At 42.1% G+C, this 14,742-nt stretch overlaps 1 protein-coding gene across 3 annotated transcripts in view; it reads left to right on the top strand.

The window, feature by feature from the left end:
• The window catches only part of LOC115138617 (phospholipid-transporting ATPase VD-like), a 44,967-nt gene that overhangs the window by 12,169 nt on the left and 18,056 nt on the right, over nt 1-14,742 (top strand). For all 3 annotated transcript variants that reach the window (XM_029675658.2, XM_029675659.2, XM_029675661.2), the window contains 10 exons: nt 1,267-1,471; nt 1,859-1,944; nt 2,050-2,156; nt 4,760-4,891; nt 6,724-6,836; nt 6,921-7,173; nt 9,318-9,523; nt 9,713-9,886; nt 12,463-13,275; nt 13,445-13,571. In XM_029675658.2, coding sequence (XP_029531518.2) covers nt 1,267-1,471; nt 1,859-1,944; nt 2,050-2,156; nt 4,760-4,891; nt 6,724-6,836; nt 6,921-7,173; nt 9,318-9,523; nt 9,713-9,886; nt 12,463-13,275; nt 13,445-13,571 — 2,216 coding nt within the window. The remainder of the gene's footprint in view (nt 1-1,266; nt 1,472-1,858; nt 1,945-2,049; nt 2,157-4,759; nt 4,892-6,723; nt 6,837-6,920; nt 7,174-9,317; nt 9,524-9,712; nt 9,887-12,462; nt 13,276-13,444; nt 13,572-14,742) is intronic.

Raw genomic sequence — 14,742 nt, forward strand, 5'->3', positions numbered from 1 at the left:
TTTAGAGGGACCTGTTCCTTTGCTTGTGTGAATACTGCTCATATGTGTGAAACTGTTATTTTGTTGTCTTTTTGTGGTATTGTTAGTAGAGGTCGACCGATTAATTAGGGCCGATTTCAAGTTTTCATAACAATCTGTAATCTGCATTTTTGGACACCGATTGTGGACATTTTTTTTTTAACCTTTTATTTAATTAGGCAAGTCCGTTAAGAACACATTCTTATTTTTAATGACTACCTAGGAACGGTGGGTTAACTGCCTTGTTCAGAACAACAGATTTTTACCTTATTAGCTCTGGGATTCGATCTTGCAACCTTTCGGTTCCTAGTCCAACGCTCTAACCACCTGCCTTACATTGCACTCCACGAGGAGCCTGCGTGGCCGGCTGACTACCTGTTACGCGAGTGCAGTAAGAAGCCAAGGTAAGTTGCTAGCTAGCATTAAACTTATCTTATAAAAAACAATCAACCTTAACATAATCACTAGTTAACTACACATGGTTGATATTACTAGTTTATCTAGCGTGTCCTGCGTTGCATATAATCGATGCGGTGCCTGTTCATTTCTCATTGAATCACAGCCTACTTCTTTCTCCAAACGGGTGATGGTTTAACAAGCGCATTCGCAAAAAAAGCACTGTCGTTGCACCAATGTGTACCTAACCATAAACATCAATGCCTTTCTTTAAAATCAATACAAAGTATATATTTTTAAACCTGCATATTTAGTTAATATTGCCTGCTAACATGAGTTTCTTTTAACTAGGGAAATTGTGTCACTTCTCTTGCGTTCGGTGCAAGCAGTCAGGGTATATGCAGCAGTTTGGGCCGCCTGGCTCGTTGCGAACTGTGTGAAGACCATTTATTCCTAACAAAGACCGTAACATAACATTGAAGGTTGTACAATGTAATAGCAATATTTAGACTTAGGGATGCCACCCGTTAGATAAAATCCTGAGTGGTTCTGTATTTCACTGAAAGACTTGAAAGACTGAAAATAAGTGTTAATTCAGTATTGTTGTAATTGTCATTATTACAAATAAATAAATAAAGAATCGGCCGATTTAACCCGTATTGGCTTTTTTTGGTCCTCCAATAATCGGTATCTGCGTTGAAAAATCATAATCGGTCGACCTCTAATTGTTAGCAACGTTTTAACAACAGTGGGGGACTTCAGGCCTTCATCATATTTGATAGTACGCACATTGCCCCACTCTCATTGCCCTCAAGCAGTTAACAGGTTATCTGGTGGTCTTTTTTACCATAGGAAACGGCAGATGTATGTGGACCAGCGTTGGCAGGACGTCCATGTGGGGGACTTTGTCCGTCTGTCCTGTAATGAGATCATCCCTGCAGACATGCTGCTGCTATACTCCTCTGACCCCCACGGCGTCTGCTACATCGAGACGGCCAACCTGGACGGGGAGACCAACCTCAAACAGAGACAAGTGGTCAGAGATCTGCCACGACAGGTATGTGGCTCTCATTGGTTTTTTGCTGTTATCATTAAATCATCATGATGGCACTTCAGTGTTTGAAGTACTTGAGGCTTAAGTCTCTTAAAGCAAGCGTGCAAGAGACAGGGCGGCTCGCCCTGCCTAAACAAAACACTGCCGTTTATTGTACAGCTAAAGGTGGAGTGGTACAATAATCAATAAAAAGCTTGATAAAACATGACACTAAGCTGTAATTTACCTGCATTACGCAACTGCACTGTATCTGTGTAAAAAGCTGTACGTATCCTGTAAAAGTATGGTGTAAGGAAGAAGAACATCAATAGGGATTAGGTCAAATATTGTCCTTGGGTCTAGTGGGAAAATGACTACAGAAATATTTAGTGTGCATGTCATGTGTTTCAGGATTCTGAGTTGACTCCAGAGAACTTCCACAGCCGCATTGAATGTGAGAACCCCAACAACGACCTCAGCCGGTTCCGAGGTTTCATGTGAGTCTGGTTTTGACTACAGACACTGTATGAAGACAGACGTCATTTTATAAACTTTTGAAAGGATAGGTAACTTCATTATTTCTTTTTATTTGTTTCCTACAGGGAGTACCCCAGTAAGGCACGTGTGGGCTTACACAACAACAACCTCCTTCTGCGAAGCTGCACCATCCGCAACACGGAGACCGTCATAGGCATTGTGGTCTATGCAGGTAAGAGGGTGAAACAATCCTCTTTCCGCAGGTCTAGCTCTTGCTAGGGTTTGGAGTATCCCATTATCCAACCCGGGTGTCCACAGCTGGTTTTCATCATATTTCAAGTTATACCTGGACAACCAGCAGGACTGTGGCAGTTTAGCACCTTTGAAAAGCGTTAAAAGATGGGCAAAGTGCTGTTTCTTTAGACCGATTTGCCTCATGATTAGTCAACTCTTGCACATTTTTTGTCCTTCACATCATAGTGCTGCTTCAGGCTCTTAGTGTGTCTTCACCAATCGGATTCACGGAAATCACTGGTCACGCGGGATGTGGACAACGCACAAAGTGCGCTCACAACTATCCTCCGGTACTTATTTAGCAAGCGTGATAACACATTACTCCAGACAGACACATGCAAAAACTCTTATTTTTATTTTTTTTAATTAGCAGCCTATACACCTAAACATTAGCAATCTGACATGCAGTATTGCATGGAAACTAGACAATTTTTCCATCTGATCAACTGTAGGCTGCATAATCTGACCTACTATGCACCCTGTCCCTCTGGCCAGGGTAAACAGAGCGGTAATATTGTGTATTTATAGCCCATTTCTTTGTCAGAAAATGTGAATGGGATCAAATGTGGTTTACATTCAAACCTTTGCTGACTAGGCAACCTAGCTAATCCAAAATGATTAACTGGAATTCATCAATAAACACAATAGCTGACGTAGACTGTGAGTTCATTTTAAATTAGGCGTACAGTTGCATAGGGCAGGACTACATGATGCAAACCTGTATAAAGCATGCTCAGCCCTGTGAGTTTTATTGCTAAATCATGTTGCTTTCTGTGTGTCTGTAGAGGAAAATTCCTAGTCCTTCTTTTAAAATATAATTCATATGATCAAGTACAAGGTTTCTGCAGTTTTACAGGGTTTTCATCCTCCCCAAGGCCATTTGTTTTTCCAGGAGCTTTTTTAAAATCATGTGACGTGATTAGAAAAACTCTGGTCCCATCATAGCCCATATTAAATATTTTTACAACCAATTAATCTAGTCATACCGTATAAGGTCTGGAGTTTTATCTGGTTAGGTTACCAGATCAGGAAAGACTACGGGCCCCAGAATTGTTTTTACACCACACCACTCTGGGACCTCTGGTGCCACCTCTGGTAACAGACTATGCTGGTGAGAGATTAATCTGCCTCTCGTGTACTCAATAACACTGAACCTGAATCTTCTGTCATAAAGCCTATATAATACTGCCCTTATGGAAAAATGGCTGTTGAGAACTACCACATTGTCCTGCCCCCATAATCTATATCAGTTGGCTGCTAGGAATGTAGCCTGCCCCTAGCTCCTGTCCCCACTAGACATAGTCAGGTAGGGCTGACTACAACACGGCAGGCTAAACCAGTCTGTCTGCTCAGGCACATAAGGTTTCTGCTCCCATTATTTTACTACAAAATCCATACAGGTATACAGTTACAGTACATCAGCTCTGGTACAATCAATGGCTTTTTCTCTCTCTCTCTCTATCTATATATATATATATATATATGAAAGAGAGAGAGAACGCATATATATATATATATATATATATATATTTTTTAAACCTTTATTTAACTAGGCAAGTCAGTTAATTAAGAACAAATTCTTATTTTCAATGACGGCCTAGGAACAGTGGGTTTAACTGCCTGTTCAGGGGCAGAACGACAGATTTGTACCTTGTCAGCTCGGGGATTTAAACTTGCAACCTTCCGGTTACTAGTCCAATGATCTAACCACTAGGCTACCCTGCCGCCGCCGATATGACATTCATTGAGTTTTCTTTCATTTTTCAGCAGCAAAAATTAAGGCTTTTGACGTCTTGTGCACTGCATTTCAATACCTATGCAATTTTATTGTAAAGAATTTCTCTGTTGTAGAATTGTATGTAGAGTTATGCCGTAAGGGTACTATCCCCTCTGCATGTTTATTCGTCACCCACAAACAAATACGGTATTTTGACCCAGGTCTGCTGAAGTGGTGGAAAAAGTACCCAACTGTCATACTTGAGTAAAAGTATAAATGCCTCAATAGAAAGTTACTCAAGTAAACGTGAAATTCAGCCAGTAAAATACTACTTCAGTAAAAGTCTAAAAATATTTGGTTTTAAGTATCAAAGGTTAACATAATTGCTAAAATATACTTAACTATGAAAAGTAAAAGTATAAATCACTTAAAATTCCTAATATTAAGCAAAGCAGATGGCACCATTTTCTTGTTTTTAAATGAACGGATAGCCAGAGTCATAGGCAGTAGGGATGACCATTTGTTCTCTTGATAAGTGTGTGAATTTTACTATTTTCCTTTCCTGCTAAGTATTCAAAATGTAATGAGTACTTTTGGTTGTCAGGGAAAATGTATGGAGTAAAAAGTACCATATTTTCTTTAGGAATGTTGTGAAGTAAAACTTGTCAAATATAAATAGTACAGATAACCCAATATACTACTTAAGTAGTACTTTAAAGTATTTTTACTTCAGTACTTTGCACTACTGGTCTGCTGTAAAAGCACACATACATGTACATTTACATGTATATAGCCATGGTTGTGTTGTGTGATCTTGAACGCAGGTCACGAGACCAAAGCCATGAAGAACAACAATGGACCGAGGTATAAACGCAGTAAATTGGAGCGCAGGCTGAACGTGGACGTGCTGTGGAGCGTTGTCCTGCTGGTCATCATGTGTCTGACTGCAGCTATAGGTCCGTACTGATCAATATAACTGACCACATCTATATGAAAACATGTGTCCGACCACAGCTATACAGTAGGTCTGTATTGCTCTCAATTTAACTGACCACAGCTGTATGTTTTTGCTGGCCAAATCTATATGAACACACTACTTATCTTGTCCTACCACACAGTTCTTGGTCTTTGCTGTTTTACCACAGCTACAGTTGAAGTCGGAAGTTTACATACACTTAGGTTGGAGTCAATAAAACTTGTTTTTCAACCACTCCACAAATTTATTGTTAACAAACTATAGTTTTGGCAAGTCGGTTAGGACTTCTACTTTGTGCATGCCACAAGTAATTTTTCCAACAATTGTTTACAGACACTTATAATTCACTGTATTACAATTCCAGTGGGTCAGAAGTTTACATACACTAAGTTGACTGAGCCTTTAAATAGCTAGGAAAATTCCAGAAAATGATGTCATGGCTTTAGAAGCTTCTGATAGGCTAATTGACATAATGAGTCAATTGGAGGTGTACCTGTGGATGTATTTCAAGGCCTACCTTCACACTCAGTGCCTTTGCTTGACATCATGGGAAAATCAAAAGAAATCAGCCAAGACCTCAGAAATAAATTGTAGATCTCCACAAGTCTGGTTCATCCTTGGAAGCAAATTCCAAATGCCTGAAGGTACCACATTCATCTGTACAAACAATAGTATGCAAGTATGAAAAACATGGGACCAAGCAGCCGTCATACCGCTCAGGAAGGAGGCGCGTTCTATCTCCTAGAGATGAACGTACTTTGGTGCGAGAAGTGCAAATCAATCCCAGTACAACAGCAAAGGACCTTGGGAAGATGCTGGAGGAACCGGGTACAAAAGTATCTATATCCACAGTAAACGAGTCCTATATCGACATAACCTGAAAGGCCGTTCAACAAGGAAGAAGCCACTGCTCCAAAACCGCCATTAAAAAAGCCAGACTATGGTTTGCAACTGCACATGGGGACAAAGATCGTACTTTTTGGAGAAATGTCTTCTGGTCTGATGAAACAAAAATATAACTGTTTGGCCATAATGACTATTGTTATGTTTGCAGGAAAAAGGGGGAGGCTGGCAAGCCGAACACCATCCCAACCGTGAAGCATGGGGGTGGCAGCATCATGTTGTGGGGGTGCTTTGCTGCAGGAGGTACTGGTGCACTTCACAAAATAGATGGCATCATGAGGTAGAAAAATGATGTGGATATATTGAAGCAACATCTCAAGACATCAGTCAGGAAGTTAAAGCTTTGTCGCAAATGGTTCTTTCAAATGGATAATGACCCCAACCATACTTCCAAAGTTGTGACTTTGTTGTCCTTAAGCCATTTTGCCAAGGTATTGGAGTGGTCTTCACACAGCCCTGACCTCAATCCCATAGAACATTTGTGGGCAGAACTGAAAAAGCGTGTGCGAGCAAGGAGGCCTACAAACCTGACCCAGTTACACCAGCCCTGTCAGGAGGAATGGGCCAAAATGAATCCAACTGCTTGTGGAAGGCTACTCAAAACATGTGACCCAATTGAAACAATTTAAAGGCAATGCTACCAAATACTAATTGAGTGTATGTAAACTTCTGACCCACTGGGAATGTGATGAAAGAAATAGAAGCTGAAATAAATCATTCTCTACTATTATTCTGACATTTCACATTCTTAAAAAAATGTGGTGATCCTGAATTACCGAAAACAGGGAATTTTTATTAGGATTAAATTACAGGAATTGTGAGGTGTATGTAAACTTCCGACTTCAACTGTATAGCGCTGCTGTAAACAAGTCTTTTGACCACATCCGTATCATTCTTTGTGTCCCCCAGGCCATGGTCTCTGGCTCAGGAACCTGAAGGACACTTCCTTTCTGATCCCTGATACCACGTCTCCTGCCCTGTCTGGCTTCTACCTGTTCTGGACCATGATCATAGTTTTACAGGTAGGTAGCACGCTAAATTTCTTAACACTGTGTTAATATGCTAAATTCATGATGCTAAATTATTTTCCATTCTCTCCTCGGCAGGTGCTCATCCCCATCTCCCTGTATGTGTCCATCGAGATCGTCAAACTGTGTCAAATCTTCTTCATCCAGAACGACGTGGACTTCTATAATGAGTATATGGACTCCAGGATCCAGTGTCGGGCCCTGAACATCACAGAGGACCTGGGTCAGATTCAGTATGTGTTTTCAGACAAGACTGGCACGCTGACAGAGAACAAGATGGTATTCAGGCGCTGCACCATTGCTGGGGTGGAGTACCCCCACGAGGAAAATGGTGAGAAGTCAAAGTACATTTTTCTACACAACACAACATTTTCCATCAGGGGTACTCATGATTAGGGTTTCAAAGGGAGGGTATATTACTGGAAACGTTCAAAGTTTACCAGTAAAATATCCGAATTTTAGTATCTTTAGGGATTTTAGACATCTAGTGGCCCTTTTGGGTACTTCAGATTATCACAGGCGTATGTAATCATCTCTGGCCCTCTAAAATATTGGATTTTTTTAATATACAGTACCAGTCAAGTTTGGACACATCTACTCATTCAAGGGTATGTCTTTATTTTGACTATTTTCTACATTGTAGAATAATAGCGAAGACATCACAACTATGAAATAACACATATGGATTCACTTAGTAACCAAAAAAGTGTTAACTTCTTGGTGACATTCAGTATTGAGTAGCTTGGATGAATAAGGTGCCCAGAGTAAACTGCCTGCTACTCTGTCCCAGATGCTAATATTTGTGTATTATTAGTAGTATTGGATAGAAAACACTCTGAAGTTTCTAAAACTGTTTGAATGATGTCTGTGAGTATAACAGAACTCGTATGGCAGGCGAAAACCTGAGACAAATCCAACCCAGAAGTGGAAAATCTCTGAAGTTTGTAGTTTCATTTAAGTGATTGCCTATCAAATATGATGTGTCTATGGGGCCAGATTGCACTTCCCAAGGCTTCCAGCAGATGTCAACAGTCTTTAGAAAGTTGTTTGAGGCTTCTATTGTGGAAGGGTGTCGAATAAGAGCTGTTTCAACAAGTGAACTAGGCTGAGGCCAATCAGTTGTTTACTATGCGGTCACGAGGGCGCGCCGTTCCTTCTTTTTCCTCTGTAATGAATACGCTATTTTCCGGTTGGAATATTATTGAAGATTTATTATAAAAATAACCTAAGGATTGATTGTAAACAACGTTTGACATGTTTCTACAAACTGTAATGGAACTCTTTTGACTTGTGTCCTTAGTAGTGGTTTCTTTGCAGCAATTCGACCATGAAGGCCTGATTCACGCAGTCTCATCTGAACAGTTGATGTTGAGATGTGTATATTACATGAACTCTGTGATGCATTTGTTTGGGCTGCAATTTCTGAGGCTGGTAACTCTAACGAACGTATCCTCTGCAGCAGAGGTAACTCTGGTTCTTCCTTTCCTGTGGCGGTCCTTTATAAGAGCCAGTTTCATTATAGTGCTTGATGGTTTTTGCGACTGTACTTGAAGAAACTTTAAAAGTTCTTGACATTTTCCGTATTGACTGACCTTCAAGTAATGATGGACTGTTATTTTTCTTTGCTTATTTGAGCTGTTCTTGCCATAACATGGACTTGGTCTTTAACCAAATAGGGCAGTCTTCTGTATACCACCCGTACCTTGTCACAACACAACTGATTGGCTCAAACGCATTAAGAAGGAAAGAAATTCCACAAATTACCTGTTAACAAGGCACACCTGTTAATTGAAATGCATTCCAGGTGACTACCTCATGAAGCTGGTTGAGAGAATGCCAAGAGTGTGCAAAGCTGTTATCAAGGCAAAGGGTGGCTACTTTGAAGAATCTCAAATATATGTCATCATGTCTCGCTCCATCCACCAACACCACGTTGCACCACAGACTGTCCAGGAGTTGGCGGATGCTTTAGTCCAGGTCTGGGAGGAGATCCCTCAGGAGACCATCCGCCACCTCATCAGGAGCATGCCCAGGCGTTGTAGGGAGGTCATACAGGCACGTGGAGGCCACACACACTACTGAGCCTCATTTTGACTTGTTTTAAGGACTTTACATCAAAGTTGGATCAGCCTGTAGTGTGGTTTTTCCACTTTAATTTTGAGTGTGACTTCAAATCCAGACCTCCATGGGTTGATAAATTTGATTTCCATTGATCATTTTTGTGTTATTTTGTTGTCAGCATATTCAACTATGTAAAGAAAGAAGTATTTAATAAGAATATTTCATTCATTCAGATCTAGGATGTGTTATTTTAGTGTTCCTTTTTATTTTTTGAGCAGTGTATTTGTCATGAAACACCCTCGGGAGTGGCTCTAACTGCTAGGCTACCTGCCTCCCATGATACCATGACACTAAGGATTTTGTACAATGTATTTAACCATTTCTTTCGTCCCTCCCTATCGGTCTTTCTGGCAGCGAGGAGGCTTGAAGTGTACGAGGAGGATGAAGCGATGGGTTGCTCCCATACGCTCAAGTCACGTGCCAGCGCCAAGTCCCTGAGCTGCAAGTCACTCAGCTGCAACCGCAGCTCTGTGTCCCTGCACACACTGACAGGCCACTCTGAGGGGGAGGAGTCACCCAGCCCCACCCTGCCCCAACACAGTGCCTTCAGTAGCCCCATGGTGAAACTCATACACCCAGTGTTTCTTAATCCATTCACAATAAGACCCCTCAGGAGATGCACGTTTTTGTTCTAGCCAAGCATTAAGACACCTGATTCTTCTAATCAAGACTTGTTGATTCGTTGAATCACACACAACTGACGGCATGATATGAAATGTCTAATTCCTATTTTCCTGTCTTCCCTCAAGGAGAAGGATATAGTCCCAGACCCTTTCCTGGTTCAGAAGCTGAACTGTCTGTCCTCTCCACTCTTCCTTCTGAGGGATGCCAGTATGGAGCTCACCTACATCGTTGACTTCTTCATGGCTCTGGCCATCTGCAACACGGTAGTTGTGTCTTCTCCCAACCAGCCCCGCCATGTGGTACGTAACACAGCCTCAACTTAATAAAAGAAGGAGGTAGATGTTTGCACATGGTGCTTGAGGTGCTTAATTAAAGTACTTGAATTTGGCACTCTGAAATTCAAGCAATTCAAGTACTGCAATACTGCAAATCAGACATGTTCTCAGTTGGTACTTGAATTCTTATGAAAGAAGAGAAAATTATAAAATATGTTAATATGAAAAATAGTTGAAAATGTATCGGTCTTACGAATTAATTTCCAGGCAGACTGCCGAGTTTTATTTCCTCACGTGTTTCGCACTCTGGTTTCCAGGTGAGCTCGCTCATTCCACCCACACTGCCACTCAGCCAGGCAGGTACAGAACTGACTGATTAGGCGCTGCCAAACATCACATAGATAGTTAAAATGCCGGGCAAATGTAGATTCAATGTGTGTATGGAAAATATGTTTTTATATTTTTGTTCAGTATAACTTACCCTTTTTTTTTTTTACCACTACATCAATGGACCCAACCAATCCACAACGTGAAATGTGCAAAAAATGTGTCAGACTTTTTAGCCTCGTTCAAGGAGCACTCGCGATATTACTCTTCATCAAGTGGCAGCTGTACTTTTGTCGTTCTGATGGCTGTTCACATGGCGCTTTCCTCTCGCGACCGGAGACATTAAAGCTGCCTGTCAGAAGCAAGACGCTTTTTTGTAACTATGTCATTCCTGCTCTCCCTCTCGGCGGCCCATCATTACGCACACCTGTCACCATCGTTACGCGCACCAGCACTTCATGGGATTCACCTGGACTCTACCTAATTTATTGCCTCCCCTATATCTGTCACTTCCTCAGTTTCTTCTCCGTGTCTGCATTAATGTTTTGTACAGACTCTGTCCTTGTTTTGTTTCATGTCCATTATTAAATATTCACTCCCTGTACTTACTTCTCGTCTGCCAGTGTCTGTTAAGTAGTAGATTCCCGAAAGCCCAATAAAAATACAATAGTCATTAAGCTGCAATAGGAAATGTGTGGCATGTACCAAAGCTCTGCTCATCACTACTCGAATTACAACGTCATCAGTACTGACTTACCACTCATGTAAGTAGTAAAACACTTATTATTGAGTAGAACTTGTAAGGTAGTGATGAATATACTAAGTTTGTTGTTGAGGTTGTGGCGATATACTGCCATCTAGTGGTGACTAGAAACAATTGCATAATAGGAATAGGATATGACATGGGTCCTCAGATCCTCAAAGTTCCACAGCTGCACCATCGAGAGCATCCTGACTGGTTGCATCACTGCCTGGTATGGCAACTGCTCGACCTCCGACCGCAAGGCACTACAGAGGGTAGTGCGAACGGCCAAGTACGTCACAGGGGCCAAGCTTCCTGCCATCCAGGACCTCTATACCAGGCGGTGTCAGAGGAAGGCCCTAAAAATTGTCAGACTCCAGCCACCCTAGTCATAGACTGTTCTCTCTGCTACCGCACAGCAAGCAGTACCGGAGCGCCAAGTCTAGGTCCAGGAGGCTTCTAAACAGCTTCTGCTTCTGACTCCTGAACATCTAATCAAATGGCTACCCAGACTATTTGCATTGCCCCCCCCCCTCCTATTTTACACCACTGCTGCTCTCTGTTATCATCTATGCATAGTCACTTTAATAACTCTACCTACATGTACATACTACCTCAACTAACCGGTGCCCCCGCACATTGACTCTGTATCGGTACCCCCTGTATGTAGTCTATTATTTTACTGCAGCACTTTAATTACTTGTTACTTTTATTTCTTATTCTTATCTGTGTTTTTTTTAACTGCATTGTTGGTTAGAGTGTCGTAAGTAAGCATTTCACTGTAAGGTCTATCTATACCTGTTGTATTCGGCGCATGTGACTAATAACATTTTATTTGAACTATTGCAAATTGATGGTTCTTGAGCATAAATATTAGTGCTTGAAAAAGTAATTGAAAGTTGTCATGCTGGTATAAAGGATTTTGGAGACAGGCGCAGGAATACACAATAGGGGTTTTTAATACACCCATAACAAACATGTATCCAAAACACTGGGCTGTACCCCAAAAAAAGAGTGAGGGTAAACCTTGACTGACACGGGACAATACCCGTAATACACAATATATAATATATATATATATATATATAAAAGCACGCAGCATAACAGCTGCAACAACGTATAGGTAATCACATCACCAACGTTCATGGGAACAATAACCAACAAAGACAGAGGGAACAGAGAGCACATACTAATCAGGGGAAATGGGAACCAGGTGTGTGTAATCAGAAAAGACAGTCCGGGGTTGATGATAATGAATCCCGTTCAGTGAAGCCTAGAAAGCCGGTGACGTAGACCTCCGGAACTGGTGAACAGAATGAGCATCAGTACCGGGGGATCCGTGACAAAAGTCCTTGAATTTGACTTGCCACTTTCTGTACAAACCCTGTGTTTGTGATGTTTTAATACCAAACAATGTCCGTGTGTAGTCCTCAAAGGGGGAAAGCACATGCTGAATGTAACAAAAATGTATATGTTTGACCAGGGTTAGTGCCATTTCCATTTCAACTGATGTTGTCAATTACATTCCCAGGTCGAGGTGCCTGAGGTCTCCCGTACCCCCCTTAAATCCCTGGAGGACATCAAGATGCTGTTCCAGCGTTTTGGCCTCCCCCGCTTCTCCACACTCTCTCCTCCCCACACTACAGAGAGCCCTCGCAGCTTCACACGCAGGCTCTTTTCTAGGGGCAAAGCAGCCTCCTTCACCCCCAGCCCCTCCCCTACCCCCACCAAGCTGGGTACAGAGCCAGACGGGGAGCCTAACCTTGAGGCCTCCATCCTAAGTATCAAACCAGGGCTGGATGGGGTCCCTGGAGAGGATGGAGACCAAGGGTATGAGGAGGAGGGAGAGCATGGCTCTTGGAAAGGTGAAGAGGACAAGATGTTATACCTCAACCCGGGGGCCTGGAGCGGGCTGGAGAACTCAAACGGAGGCGAAGGCCCTCCCAGTGAACCTGGGGCAGATGAACTGATCTATGAGGCGGAGAGCCCTGACGAGGCGGCTCTGGTCCACGCGGCCAGGGCCTACCGCTGCACCCTGCAGGGACGCTCACTCGAGCGCCTTCTGGTGGAGCTGCCAGGGATGGGCAGCCTGGCTGTGCGCCTGCTCCATATCCTGCCCTTCGACTCCACTCGCAAGAGGATGTCTGTGGTGGTCCGCCACCCGCTCACCAACCAGGTGGTGGTCTACACCAAGGGAGCCGACTCGGTCATCATGGACCTGGCAGAGTCACCTAAAGGTGCTGAGCAGTCAGACGGGAGACAGGGTCACATCAGAGAACAAACCCAGAAACACCTAGACAACTACGCCAGGGAAGGCCTTCGCACCCTCTGCATCGCTAAGAAGGTACAGACGTCTACAGTGGTTAAGCTTTTTAGCTTTGACCTTAAATACCACATTAATTCACATTTGTGTCTATGGAAAAAAGACTTGATAACTTGGAATAGTTGATTGTCCTCAGTAGAATAAATTATTTTTCACAGACTGGTGACTTACTGGTGCATTGTGCTAACAGGTGTTGGAGGAGGAGGAGTATGAAATTTGGTTGAAGCGTCATGCATTTGCAGAGACCAGTATAGAGAACAGAGAGGAGCTTCTACTGGAGTCTGCACAGAGACTGGAAACCAACCTCACGCTACTGGGTAAAACTCCACTGACATGTTTTCTTACACCATTAGGAGAATAAGGATGATTTATTAATTTTTTTGCTAAAGTATTAGTCATAGGGTACAAATCAATTAAAGGCACAGCCTGTAACTTTCATAGTCAAAAGTATTGCTCCTACACTTGTTTATAAACTGTGGTGGTGAATTCAAGGAGCAACTTGGTTAGGGCTGTCCCCAACAACAAAAAATAATCTTGGCCAACCAAGAAGAGTCTGTCCTTTCGAATTTCAAATATTTTTCCATATATTGACACATCCTATGTCAGGGTTATTTTATGGCTCCCATAATTTAAAAAAATATATTATAAAAAAATCTCGGACCCAACATGCAAAAAGTCCCAAGAAGGAAGTTACTCTATTTAAATAATGCAAAAGTTCCATTTGAACTTCATTCATTAGGAGAGAGAATGCTGAAGGCAGTCAACTAATAAAGCAGGCAGTGAACCATTTTGTGGTGCTGAAACGTGAAGTTGCAATCAATAGGTGAACAGCACCTGGCGCTGAAAATATAGCTAACTTGTTATGCAAGTGGCGCACAGCAACATATGCAGTAAAACTACACCAGTTGAGTAATTCATTTCAACAATAACCTTAATTTTAATTTGACTTTACAAATAACAAGAGGGCTTAATTGGAGTTTATTTCTTCCGAGCCTATGCCTATATAAAACAACTTACGGTAGTCTACCTCAGCCAGTTATGTGGCTTAACAGCATCTTTCACAAGAAAAAAATATGGCCTAATAGAATATTTTTTTTACATTTATTAGGCCTACTTAAAATTGCAACTGGCCGAAACAGTTGCATCCTACATAAAACAATCATTTTAAGAAAAAAAGTGATGTCTGTATCGGGAGTCTCGGGATAACCTGCTCCTGTAACGACCAAAAATACTGTCAGCTTGAGACCTACATAGCCCTGGATAAGCACTCACAATAATGTTAGTATTTACTAAATACAGTCATATAGGCCACTGAGTTACTTACTTAATGGGAAAAGTTGCATTTCAACTCGGACATGATGTCGGATGAGATTAATGTGATTTTGGCAGGCAGTCCTCCATTGAGAATTTAACCCTGTGGTACCCCCATAGAGACTGCCAGAGGTCTGGACAACATGCCCTCCGATTTGACACACTGAACTCTGTCTG

The sequence above is a fragment of the Oncorhynchus nerka genome, linkage group LG12 (assembly GCF_034236695.1).
Source record: "Oncorhynchus nerka isolate Pitt River linkage group LG12, Oner_Uvic_2.0, whole genome shotgun sequence".
Classification (NCBI taxonomy): Eukaryota; Metazoa; Chordata; class Actinopteri; order Salmoniformes; family Salmonidae; genus Oncorhynchus; species Oncorhynchus nerka.